General features: G+C 35.8%; 1 protein-coding gene across 12 annotated transcripts in view; it reads right to left on the reverse strand.

Moving 5' to 3' along the window:
• ARHGEF9 (Cdc42 guanine nucleotide exchange factor 9) overlaps window positions 1-14,274 on the reverse strand; it is a 240,285-nt gene that overhangs the window by 85,300 nt on the left and 140,711 nt on the right. For all 12 annotated transcript variants that reach the window (XM_045995752.1, XM_045995760.1, XM_045995751.1 and 9 more), the window contains one exon: window positions 11,763-11,942. In XM_045995752.1, coding sequence (XP_045851708.1) covers window positions 11,763-11,942 — 180 coding nt within the window. The remainder of the gene's footprint in view (window positions 1-11,762; window positions 11,943-14,274) is intronic.

Genomic DNA, 14,274 nt, shown 5'->3' on the forward strand with positions numbered 1-14,274 from the left:
GGAGAACTGGGTGTTGTGCAAAAACAATGAATACTGTTATGCTGAAAAAATAAATAAAAATTTTAAAAAAAGAAAAAGAAATTCTAAAAGGTTTTTTTTCTTCCAAGTTTTTATTATAAATTCCAGTTAGTTAACATTCAGTGTGGTATTTGCTTCATGAAAAGGATTTAGTGATTCACCACTTACATAAAATACCTAGTGGTTATCACAAGTGCTCTCCTTAATTCCCATCACCCACCTAACACATCTGGTAACCCACCATTCCTCCAGCAACCCTCAATTTGTCCTCTATAGTTAAGAGTTGGTTTTACGGTTTGCCTCTTTTCCCCCCTATGTTTACCTGTTTTATTTCTTAAATTCCACGTGACTGGAATCATATGGTATTTGTCTTTCTCTGACTGATTTATTTCCCATAGACTAATATTCTCCGGCTCCATCCATGTCATTGCAACTGACAAGATTTTGTTCTTTCTGTGGCTGAGTAATACTCCATTGTGTATGTACACACACACACACACACACACACACACACACACACACACACACACGTATGTATACTTCTTTATCCATTCATCAGTCAATGGATATTTGGACTCTCCATAATTTGGCTAGTCCAATATTTGGACTCTCCACAATAATGCTGCTATAAACATCAGGTGCATGTATCCATCTGAATTAGTGTTAATATAAACTTTGCTAAATACCTAGTAGTGCAACTGCTGGATCCTGGGGTAGTTCTACTGCGACCTTTTGAGGAACCTCCATACCGTTTTGCAGAGTGGCTGCACCAATTTGCACTCCCACCATTAGTGTGAGAGGGTTCTCCCTTTTTCTACACCCTTGCCAACATCTGTTGTTTCCTGTGTTATTTACTTTAGTTATTCTGGCAATTGTGAGATGACATCTCACTGTTGTTTTCATTTCCCTGATGATGAATGATGATAAACATCTTTTCATGTATTTGCTAGCCATCTGTATGTATTCTTTGGGAAAAAAAATATCTATTTATGTCTTCTGCCCATTTTCAACTGGATTATTTAGTTTTTAGGTATTGAGCTTGATAAGTTCTTTATAGATTTTGGACACTAATCCTTCATCAGATACGTCATTTACAAATATCTTCTCTCATTCTGAACGTTGCCTTTTAATTTGATTATTGTTTCTTTCACTGTGCAGAAGCTATTTTCTTTTGATAAGGTCCCGAGAGTTCACTTTTGCTTTTGCTACCCTTGCCTCCAGAGGTTTGTATAGTAACAAGTTGCTATAACCTATGCCACAGAGGTTGCTGTTTGTGCCCTCCTCTAGGATTTTGATGGTTTCCTTTCTCACATTTAGGTTTTTCATCCACTTTGAATTAAGTTTGTGTATGGTGTAAGAAAGTTGTCTAGTTTCACTCTTCTGCATGGTGTTGTCCAGTTTTACCAACATCATTTGTTGAAGAGACTTTTTTTCCCATTGGATATTCTTTCCTGCTGTGTTGAAGATTAGATTGACCATACACTTGTGGGTCCATTTCTGTGTTTTCTATTCTGTTCAATTGATCTGTGTCTGCTTTTGTGCCATACCATACTGTCTTGAGTATTACAGCTTTGTAATACAGCTTGAAGACCAGAGTTGTGTTGCTTTCAGCTTTTCTTTTCTTTTTCAGTATTGCTTCAGCTATTTGGGGTCTTTTGTGGCTCCATTCAAATTTTAGGATTGTTTGTAGTAGTTGAATGAAAAATGCTGGTAGTATTTTGATAGGGATTGCATTAAATGTGTAGATTGCTCTGAGTAGTATAGACATTAACAATGTTTTCCTTCCAGTCCATGAACACGGAATGTCTTTCCATTTCTTTGTGTCCTCTTCAATTACTTTCATCCGTGTTTTACAGTTCTCAAAGTACACGTCTTTCACCTCTTTGGTTAGCTTTATTCCTCAGTATCTTATGTCTTTGGTGCAATTGTAAATAGGATCAATTCCTTAATTTCTCTTTCTACTGCTTCTTTATTGGTGTACAGAAATGCAACAGATTTCTGTATTTTGATTTTGTATTGTGTGAATTTACTGAATTCATGTATCAGTTTTAGCAATTTTTTGGTGGAATCTTTCAGGTTTTCCACATAGAGTATCATGTTGTCTATAAATAGTGAAAGTTTTGCTTCTTCCTTGCCAATTTAGATGCATTTTATTTATTATTGTTGCCTGATTACTGAGGCTAGAACTTCCAGTACTATGTTAAATAATAATGGTGACAGTGGACGTCCATCCTTGTCTTGTCCTTCACCATAGATGAAAAGCACTCAATTTTCCCCTTTGAGAATGGTATCAGCTGTGGATTTTTTTAATATGGTCTTTATGATGTTGAGGTATGTTCCCTCTCACCCTACTTTGCTGAGGGTTTTTATCAAGAATGAATGTTGTATTTTGTCAAATGTTTTTTCTGCATCTATTGAGAGCATATGATCATATTTCTTTTCTCTTCTCTTATTAATATGGTATATCACCTTGATGGATTTGTAAATATTGAACTGTCCTTGCAATCCACTTGATCATGGAAAATGATTCTTCTACTATACTGTTGGATTCAATTTGCTAGTATTTTGTTCATAATTTTTTGTGTCCATATTCATCAGGGATATTGGTTTATAGTTCTCTTTCTTAGTGGCATCTTTGTCTTGTTTCGGAATCAACGTAATGCTGTCCTCATAGGATGCTCTTGGAAGTTTTCCTTCTATTTCTATTTTTTGTAACAGTTTGAGAAGAATAGGTATTAAGTCTTCTTTAAATGTTTATTAGAGCGATAGCTCTGTCGGTCAAATGTCTACCTTCAGCACAGGTCATGACCCCAGGGTCCTGGGATCAGGTCCCTTATTGGGTCCCTTGCTCAGCAGGGAGCCTGTTTCTCCCACTACCTGAGGCTCCCCCTGCTTGTGCTTGCTCTCTCACTTTCTCTTTCTGGCAAATAAATAAAATATTTAAAAAATAAATGTTTAGTAGAATTCTCCTGGGAAGCCATCTGGCCCTGGACATTGTTTATTGGGAGATTTTTGTTTACTGATTCAATTTCTTTGTTGGTTATCAGTCTGTTCAAGTTTTATATTTGTTCTTTTTTTTAGTTTTGGCAATTCATATGTTTCTAGGAATTTATCCATTCCTTCAGATTGCCCAGTTTGTTGTATATAGTTGTTCATATATTCTCTTGAAAATTGTTTGTATTTCTGTTGTGTTAGGTGTGATCTTTCTTCTCTCCCTATTGTATTTTTTGTTGTTGTTTCTGTATCATTTATCTCTGCTCTCATCTTTATTCTTTCCTTTCTTCTGCTGGTTTTGGGTTTCTATTATTGTTCTTTTTCTAGCTTCTTTAGGTGTAGTTTGTGTATTTGAGATTTTTCTTGCTTCATTTTTTTCTTTTTCTTTTATTTTTATTAAGTTCAGTTAGCCACTGTGTGTTACAACATTAGTTTTTGATGTACTGTTCAATGATTTATTAGTCGCATATAACACCCAGTGCTCATCAGAACATGTGTCCTCCTTAATACCCATCACCTGGCTAATAACTCCCCTCTGAAACCCTCATTTTGTTTCCCATAGTCCAGAGTCTCTCATGGTTCATCTCCCTCTCTGATTTCTCCCTTCAGTTTTTCCCTCCCTTCTCCTATGGTCCTCCACACCATTCATTATGTTCCACATATGAGTGAAACCATAAGATAATTGTCTTTCTCTAATTGACTGATTTGCTTAGTATAATACCTCTAGTTCAATCCATGCTGATGAAAATGGATGAAAATGTAATTTTCATGGATGAAATTTCATGGATGAAAATCCATGCTGATGAAAATGTAATCATCTTTTCTGATGGATGAGAAATATTCCACTATATATATATGTACCACATCTTCTTTACTCATTCATCTGTTGAAGGGTATCTCAACTCTTACAGTTTGTCTATGGTGGACACTGCTGCTATGAACGTTGGGGTGTATGTACCTCTTCTTTTCACTACATCTCTATCTTTTAGGTAAATATCTGTAGTGCAATTATTGATCACAGGGTAGCTCTATTTTTAACATCTTAAGGAAACTCCATACTGTTCTCCAGAGTGGCTGTACCAACTTGCATTCCCATCAACAGTGTAAGACGGTTCCCCTTTTTCCGCATCTTCGGATACATTTGTTATTTCTTGCCTTGTTGATTTTTGCCATTCTAACTGGTGAAAAGTGGTTTCTCATTGTGGCTTTTTTACTTCTGTGATGGGTAGTGATGTTGAGCATTTTTCATCTGTCTGTTAGCCATTTGGATGTCTTCTTTGGAGAAGTGTCTGTTCCTGTCTTCTGTCCATTTTTTGACCAGATTATTTGTTTTTTGGGTGTTGAGTTTGAGAAGTTCTTTATAGATCTTGGATATCAGTCCTTTGTCTCTATTGTAATTTGCAAAAATTTTCTCCCATTCCATGGGTTGCCTCTTTGTTTTGTTGACTGTTTCCTTTGTTGTGCAGATGCTTTTTATCTTGATGAAGTCCCCAAAGTTCATTTTTGCTTTTGTTTCCCTTGCCATTGGAGATGTGTCTTGAAAGAAGTTGCTGTGGCCATTGTTGAAGAGGTTACTGCCTATGTTCTCTTCTAGGACTTTCATGGATTCCTGTTTCATGTCGAGGTCTTTCATCCATTTTGAGTTTATCTTGTATATGGTGTAAGAGAATGGTCGAGTTTCATTCTTCTGTCCAATTTTCCCAGCACCACTTATTGAAGTGACTGTCTTCTCCTTGTTTCTTGAGGAAAGCCTGTATTGCTATATTCTTCCCTCTTATGACTGTTTTTGCTGCATTCCAGAGGATTTTGAGGGTTCTGTTTCACTTTCATTTGCTTCCATGTATTTTTTTTTAATCTCTTCTTTAATTTCCTGGTTAACCCATTCATTCTTTAATAGGATTTTCTTTAACCTCCATGTATTTCTGGTCTTTCCAAATCTTATCTTGTGGTTGACTTCAAGTTTCATAGTGTCATGGTCTGAAAAGAAGCATCATATGATCTCAGTCTTTCTCTATTTGTTGAGTCCTGATTTGTGAACCAGTGTGTGATCTACTCTGGAGAATGTCCAATGTGCACATGAAAAGTATGTGTATTCTGCTGTTTTAGGATGGAATGTTGTGACTGTATCTGTTAAATTCATCTGTTCCAATATGTCATTCAAAGCCACTGTTTTCTTGTTGATTTTCTGTGTGGATCACTGTAAGCAGGGTGTTAACATCTCCTACTATTATTATACTACTATGAATTGGTTTCTTTATGTTAATTATTAACTGTTTTATATATTTGGATGTGCCATGTTGGGTGCATATATATTTACAATTCTTACATCTTCTTGTTGGATTGTCCCATTTATTACTGTATAGTATCTTTATTTTTTTAATTTAATTTAGTTTTTTTAATGTTCTAGAATTCATTGTTTAGTATCTTTCTTTTTCTCTTTTTATAGACTTCATTTTGAAGCCCATTTTGTACGATTTAAGTATTGCTATCTGGTTTTCTTTTTTTTTTTTAAAGATTTTATTTATTTATTTGACAGAGAGAGATCACAAGTAGGCAGAGAGGCAGGCAGAGAGAGAACAGGAAGCAGGCTCCCCGCGGAGCAGAGAGCCCGACGCGGGGCCCGATCCCAGGACCCCGAGACCACGACCCGAGCCAAAGGCAGCGGCCCAATCCACTGAGCCACCCAGGCGCCCCTCTGGTTTTCTTTTGAATCCAGTTGCATAATAAATATTTCTCTATCCCCTCACTTTCAATGTGTAGGTGTCCTTAGGTCAGAAATGAGTATATTGTAGGCAGCATATAGCTGGATCTTTTTTTTTTAATTCATGCTGTCACCCTATCTTTTGATTGGAATATTTAGTCCATTATATTCAAAGCAATTATTGATATGTATTTATTGGCATTTCATTATCTGCTTTATGGTTATTTTTGTAGTTTTTCTCTTATTTCTTTCTTCTCTCTTCCATGGTTACTGTTTTTCTTTAGTGATATACTTGGGTTCCTTACTGTATTACTTACATATCTTTTACTGGTTTTTGATTTGTGGTTACCATTTGGATTATATGTAACATCCTCTGCATATAGCAGTGTATATTAAGCTGTGGGTGCTTAATTTTGAACTCATTCTTCACTCCTCTCCCCTCCACACTTCAGATATTTGGTATCATATATCCTTTTGTTTTGAGTTTGTCTTGGTTGAATTTACAGCTACAATTAATCACTTTTTGCTTTTGTATTCCCGGTTTGTCATACTCTTACTTAGGGTTTTTGGTTTCTACTTACAGAATGCCCCTGAACATATTTTGTAGGTCTGGTTTAGTGGTCATGAATTCTCTTAACTTTTGTTTGCCTTGGAAACTGTACCTCTCCTTGTATTCTGAATGATAGCCTTGCTGTATAAAGTATTCTTCGCTGAAGATTTTGTTTTTCTTTCAGCACTTTGAATATTAAGACTACTTCCTTCTGGTATACAAAATTTCTGCTGAAAAATCCTCTTACGGTCTTTGGGTTTTTCTTTGTCAATTTAATTACTGTATGTCTTGGTAATGACCTCCTTGGGTTGAATTATTTTGTTGGGGGGATCTCTGTACTTCCAGATTCTAGATCTCTTTTTCCCTCCACAGATTTGGGAATTTTCCAGCTATTATTTCTTCAAATATATTTTCTGCCCCTCACCCTCTTCTTCTGGGATCCCTGTAATGCAAATGTTATTACACTTGATGGAGTCACTGAGTTCTCTAAACCCTATTCTCATTATGCAGTATTGGTTTGCCTGTCACCTTTTAAGAACAACCTAATTTTTTTAAAAAAGGCAAAAGAGTGTATTAAAAGTAAGATACACCATGATTAAGAGGGATTTATCCCAATCCAATTCACTACATTAACATATTAAAATGAAAAATCATATGATCATTTTTGTAGATATATAAACATTTGAAAAAACACATATATGATTAGATTCTAAGATTAGAAAGAGAAGCCTGCAATATGAAAGAGGCCAACCATGAAAAAAACTAAAGCTAATTTCATTCTTTAAAATTTTTAAATTTTTAATTTTTGGGGGTTTTTTTTGCTAATATCATTCTTTTTTTTATATTTTATTTATTTGACAGAGAGAAATCACAACTAGGCAGAGAGGCAGGCAGAGAGAGAGGAGGAAACAGGCTCCCTGCGGAGCAGAGAGCCCGATGTGGGGCTCGATCCCAGGACCCTGAGATCATGACCTGAGCTGAAGGCAGAGGCTTTAACCTACTGAGCCACCCAGGCGCCCCTTGCTAATATCATTCTTAATGGTAAAATAATGAATGCTTGCCCCTCAGATCAAGTACAGATGTCTGCTTTTACTATTTCACCAGGGTAATAAGACCAGAAAAAGAAACAGAAGGTATATAGATTGGATATAAGGAAATAAAAACTAATGTAGCATTGTGTATAAACTATTTGTAAAAAAAAATTGAAAAAAATGAAGAAATAAACTGTCTTTGTTCAGAAATGATATGTGATTATATGTGTATAAAATCCTAAAGAATCTGCAAAAAATACTATAACCAATTATTAAATTCAGTAATATGTCAGGATTCAACATCAATACACAAAAATCAATTGTACTTACCTTGTGTTTATCAATTATTTATTTATCATAGCAACAAACTATAGGAAATTAAAATAAAAATACTCTTTACAATAGCAACAACAACAAAACAAAAACAAAAACAAATAAACCACAAAAAACAAACTAAAAAAACCTTAGAAATCAATTTTTAAAAATAAGGTCAAGATTTATACCATGATAACTAGCAACAATGCTAGAAGAAATTATAGGAACATCAATAGATAGGTATTTGTTCACAGAGCTGAAAGCCTACAAATTTTCCAAAAATTAAATCTACAAATTTAATTCTATCCTAATCAAAATGTTGGCAGTGTTTTTTTGCTTGTTTGTTTTTTGGTAGAACTTAGCAAGCTGATTTTCCTCCCAGTTTTATTGAGAAAAAATGGACATACATCACTGTATAAATTTAAGGTGTACAGTATGATTGTTGAATATATATTGTGAAATGATTATATAATAATAACAGCCATCATCTCATATATTTAACAATAATGAGAAAAGAAAGGGGTGCTTGAGTGGCTTAGTTGGTTAAGAGTCTGACTCTTTATCTCAGCTCAAGTCTTGATCTCAGGTTCATGTGTTCAAGCACCATATCAGGCTCAAAAAATATATTCCTTGTGATGGGATAAATTTATATAGAAAAACAAATCACCTATAATAGCCAAAATTGTTTTGAAGAAAAATTAATTTGAAACACTTACACTACCTGCTTTTAAGACTTGTTATGAAGCTACATTAATCAAGATAGTGTGATATTTTTTAACCTATGTATGGTGATAGATGTTAGCTAGACTTATTGTGATCATTTTGTGATCATTCTGCAATATATACAAATATCAAATCATCATGCTGTGCACCTGAAACTAATTCATTATATACCAATTATATCTCAATTAAAAATAGCAATAAGGAAAAACAATATGGTATTTGGATATGAATATTCACACAGGTCACTGGAATACAATAATGTCCTTAAAAATAATCCCTTATATATATATGACTGATTTTTGACCAAAGTCCCCATGTAATTCAGTGTAGGAGTTAAGTTTTTTCAATAAGCCATGCTGGAACAAAACTAGATATCCATGTGGAAACAAATTAACTGTGACCCTTATTTTGCAACATATATAAAAATTACCTGATAAAAGCTCAGAGACCTACATATAATAAACAAAACAACATAACTTTTATAAGAAAACAGGAGAAAATTTTGTGACCTTGGGTTAGGCAAAGTTTTCCTAAATAAGACCCAAAAAGACATGAATCATTAAGGAAAACAGTAATAAACTGAATTTCAACAAAATTGAAAGTTTATGCTTTTCAAAGACACTGTGAAAGGCTAAGCCACAAACTGGGAGAAAATCTTTCCAATTCACATATCTGACCAGCTACTTATGAACAATAAATTAAAAATCTCTCAAAACTGAATAAGAAAACAAACAACCTGCTTAGAAGTGTGGAAAAGACGTGAACAGACATTTCACCAAAGACTTTATACAGATGGCAAATAAATAAATGAAAAAATGCTTTACATGATTTGCAATTAGGTAAATGCAGATTAAAATCACAAGGAACTGTCACTATATACCTATTAGAATGGCTAAAAAACAAACAACAAAAGACACCTATCATGAAACCTAGTAATCCCACAGATGGAAGGAACCTAGCAAACAACCCAGATATTCCGAAATGCACTAGTGAATGAATGGGTGGTATATTCATACAACAGAATGTTATTAATAAAAAAGAACCAACTACTGATACATGCAACAACAGAATGATATCAAAGGCATTCTGGTAAGTAAAAGTTGCTAAACAAAAAGACTACTACTGTATCATTCCATTTAGACGACACTGTAGAAAAAGTAAAATTATGGTGACTGAATGCATATCACTGTTTAGCCAGGAGTGGGAACAGGGAATGGCTACAAAGGGAGAATAAGAAAACTTAATGAAGTGGTAGAAATGTTCTGTATCTTGATTATACAGTCATTATACAACTATATATATTTGTTAAAATTCATCAAATTATACACAAAAATTGGTGAATCTTACTGTATGTAAATGACATCTAAACAAAGCTGATAAAAATTATATTGTAGAAGTGAATAAGAAGGTAAACAATCTAATATTTTTTAAAAGGCAAACTAACATGTAAAAGAAATGATAATATACCATGTATACCATGATCAGGTAGGCTTCATTCCAGCAATACAATAATTTGTCATATAAAAATCATTCAATCCAAATTCAACGCTTTAATAGATTAAAGGGGTAGAAGCACTGTGATCATTTCAACAGATCAGTGGTTCTTTTTATCCTCCAGAGGACACTGGACAATGTCTGGAGACATTTTTGTTGTCACAACTCAGTGGTGCTGGGGTACTACTGGCATTCAGTTGGTAGAGAACAAGAATGCTGTTAAGCATACCACAATGCACAGGGCATTGGCATTCTACTTTCCCAATCAACACTGTGATTATGATATCTCTATATATTACTATAAGTTACATACATCTAGTCTGTTGTTTACTTAACTACATACATCTAGTCTATTGTTCTTTGCAACATACTACTCCACAGTAAGCATCCCCTATATGTTTTTTACTCATCCTCTGGTGGTAAATACCTAAATTGCTTCTAATTGCACTCAACCACACACAACACCAAGATGCAATTAACAGCCTTGCAAATGCTCCCTCATGAACTTCTGTAAGAATTTCCCTGGGATATATATGTAAACACTATGTCATACATATTTTGTCATATACTATGTCAACACTATGCCATATACATATAAATACTGCCCTGGTGCTTTCTGACATGGCTGAACCATTTTAAATACTGTGCAGAAAAAGTTAACTTATCAGGCCTGAGACTACGATTCTTAGAAAGACCTCCTTGGAAGATTGGCTCTTGGCTGGTATCTTGGAACGTGGATCTCAAGAGGGGTCTCATCATTCCCTGACATGAGTGGCTCACTATGCCTACACAGTTTATATACATAATGTGGCTTATGCTGAACACCTGCTTCTCATTTGAGAATCTGGAACTTTGGTTCATTCTAGGCAGAGCATGCCCACATGACCAGTCCCCCACAAAAATCTTGGGTACTGATTCCCTAATGAGTTCTCTGATAGAAAACATTTCACATATGTTGTAACAACTCATTGCAAGGGGAATTGAGTGTATCTTATGTCACTCCACTGGGAGAGGTATCTTGAAAACTTGTCCCTAGATTTCTCCAGACTTTGTGCCATGTGCCTTTTCTTTCTGCTGATTTTTCTTTGCATCCTTTAGCTATAATAAATCATAACCACAAGTATGACTATATACTGATTCCTGTGAATCTTTCTAAGAAATCACTGAACATAAGAGCAGTCTTATGCAATAGTCCCCCAACAAACGTATGGGCAATTTGCAAAAAGATTTACTCCTAGTTGCACACTTTTCTGTGTCATTTACATTTTGTATCATGTGCACATAATACCTCTTTAAAAATGAATATTTTATGCAAAGGAGAAGAGTTGGAAGAACAACCAAGTCCCCTGTGAATGAAACCCTCCCAAAATATTAGAGAAGCACAGAAGTGTACAATGAATGCTTCTTATATTCCAGATGAGGAAGCCCAAAGAAGGTAAGGGACTTACCCAAAATTACCTAGACAGTCATTACAGACACAGGACTCAAATCCTTGCTCTCCTGTTTCCTACTGCTCCTTCCTCTAAGTCACATGATCCCTTTTCCTCTACCTTTTTGCTCTCCTCTTAGCCTTAAAGGAGTCTACTTTCATGCTGACTACACTTCTCAGATCCCTGGATTTTCCATGTAGTTTCCAAAACAATAAGTCCCATAGAAACTGATCCCAACAGGTACAGAAAAAAAGAAAGTGAAGAAAATTCTACCAGTAGGTTTCTTGAAGGAGAGGAAAAGGGAAGGGAATGGTTAAGAAAAAGTCCTATACCAAATAACAGTACCTTCCTAAGTCCTCACACCCTGGCAAGAAGGTTACATAAGGGTTGTAGGAATCTATCCCCCACCACAGGAAAAAGAAGCTGAGCATGACCATACAGTTCAGACAATCCTTCCATCTCTTCCTATCCCCTCTCAAAACCCTTTCCAAGAGGAAGATGCTTACGTGCTCCAGGAAGCAGGGTCCTATCTCACTGAGGTGGGGGTCATCATTGTTGTACTGTTTCTCCAGGTCTCTCACGAAGCCCATCTGAAACCTGTAGATGTCTTCAATGTTCCCAAAGATTACTTTCAGTTGCTCATCACTGAACATGTCTCTTCTCTTCCGGCATTGCTTCAAGTAGCCCTGCAAACAAAGGAGAAGTCCAGGATGAGGATGTTCCTGACTCCAGGAACTTTATCATTTATTAAGCACTAAGAAGGTTCAATTCCTACTGTATGAAATTGACACAGAATGATCATTTTCATTTTTCATATGAGGAAATTGAGGTGAAAGAAGGAAGTCCATCTACCAGTGAATAATTAGGAAAGCTTGATCACAAGCAAAGTTCTTCAGAGTGCAGAATCCAGAGTATAGAGCTTTCTCCACCATTCTCTATGACAAGGACCCAAAAAGTCATAGGGCCCTTTCTCAGAAGCTGATCAAGCACAAATATTTTTACTCATTTTAGGAGTTATTAGATTTAGCTAGATCCATTAACATCTCAAAATTTCCCATTTCTTATAGGACCAATCTAAAATGTATTAATAACATTGACAAAAATTTGGAAACAGAAGCTGAGTCAGGAAAACTTTGAATTAACAAATACAAACCATTCCTTAAAGATAGCTGACCAGCAAAGATCATTTGGATGAGCTTGGCCAATAAGTCCACAAGGGCCTGGGCATGGTGTTTAACAGAGTGAGTACTCAGAACACATTCATGAATAAACATATGAATTAATACAGCTAGCCACTGATAAAAGGATAAATTCAATGAAAGAGATTTTTGATCTGATAAGAGAGTACTAAGATAATACAACCAGACTCAGTGCACACTGTAAGTCAGGGTAAAAAGAGAAAGAAAGAAAGAAAGAAAGAAAGAAAGAAAGAAAGAAAGAAAGAAAGAAAGAATTAAAAAAACAAACAAACAAACTAACTTCCATTCCGAACCAACTGGTGTAAACTGCTAATGGCCACTGTGTTCATTAGATATTATTAGTGCATGAAAATATTCTTGGTGAGACTAAATTATGGTCATTTACTTTCTTTTTTTTAAAATATTTTATTTATTCGACAGAGAGAAATCACCACTAGACAGAGAGGCAGGCAGAGAGAGAGGAGGAAGCAGGCTCCCTGTGAAGCAGAGAGCCAGATGCAGGGCTCAATCCCAGGACCCTAGGATCATGACCTGAGCTGAAGGCAGAGGCTTTAATCCACTGAGCCACCCAGGTGCCCCTATGGTCATTTACTTTCATCTAAAAGTTAAATGTGATTTTTGTAACACCTTAAGTGTTGGGGCCCAAATGAAGAACGTTATGGTGACTAACAATTGTCTACACTTCCACTTTGTCTCCTCTTTATAGAGCTTCCAACGTAACCATCATCTAGGCATACCCCAGGAAAATCCTCATTCCTGACATCAATGCCCTTTACCACCATCAAGCAAAATCTCCCTTTCATGATCACTTCCCACCTTCCAATTCAGCCATTAAATACTAAGTGTCTTTCAACAACTTGCAAATTAATAGTCTGTGCCTATGCTGATGTTTAACTAATGGCTGGTGTTCTCTTCGGTCGACATGCTCAAGATGTCCTGTATTCATTCATATTTAATTCCTGACAAGGAGAAATATGTCCTCTATTTCCAGAATACCCTAAGTGCTACTTCTTTTACTGAAGTAATCCCCAAAATTCTGCCTCCCTAGTAATCATCCCTTGACTAAGGGGCAGAAAAATAAACTACCTGCCAGAATGCAACTCCCAGAGTTGCTTGCTTCTGTCTCCTTCCCCCCAACTCTCTTTCTCTCACCCTATCACCTTTGGAAGTGTATTAGCCATAGTGGAGAAAGGAAAGCAGTGAGCATATTATCTGGCAGGAACTTTTCCATTTTGACCTTGGGTGAAGGGGCACAGATTTCCTCATCCCTTTCCCAGTGTTCCTCCCTAAGATAGACCTGTGAGCACAGCTGGAAAAAATGGTAACAATGTCATATCAGCATGTCATTTCTGCATAAATAGTAGGTACTGGTAAGTAACCACACTGGAAGACATAAGAAACCAGCTTGGACAGCTCATTCATCCCCTGAGAAGCCAGTTCAGAAAATACCTAGTAGTTCTGCTCACTGCTCCTATTTGAAAGGTCTCAGGGAATTAACAAATTAGCATCACATCCCCAAAGTATAGCACGGATGCTAGAGCTAAACACCACTATGGAATATAACAGAAAGAAAAAGAAGGAAAAAAGTGAGTTCTGTTACAGAAAGAACTGATAGAGATGTCAAAGCAGTTTCCTAAATTCCCTAAATATACTATTTATTACCATTATTAAGAACATCATTTTCTTTCTGTTAGATTATATATGTTGTAGCAAGGAAATTTTTTTTATTTGTTGTTTGTAAATAACAGCATAACAGTGTTCACTGTTTTGGCATCACACCCAATGCTCCATGCAGTACGTGCCCTCCCTATTACCCACC

Source organism: Meles meles, chromosome X (genome assembly GCF_922984935.1).
Source record: "Meles meles chromosome X, mMelMel3.1 paternal haplotype, whole genome shotgun sequence".
Lineage (NCBI taxonomy): Eukaryota > Metazoa > Chordata > Mammalia > Carnivora > Mustelidae > Meles > Meles meles.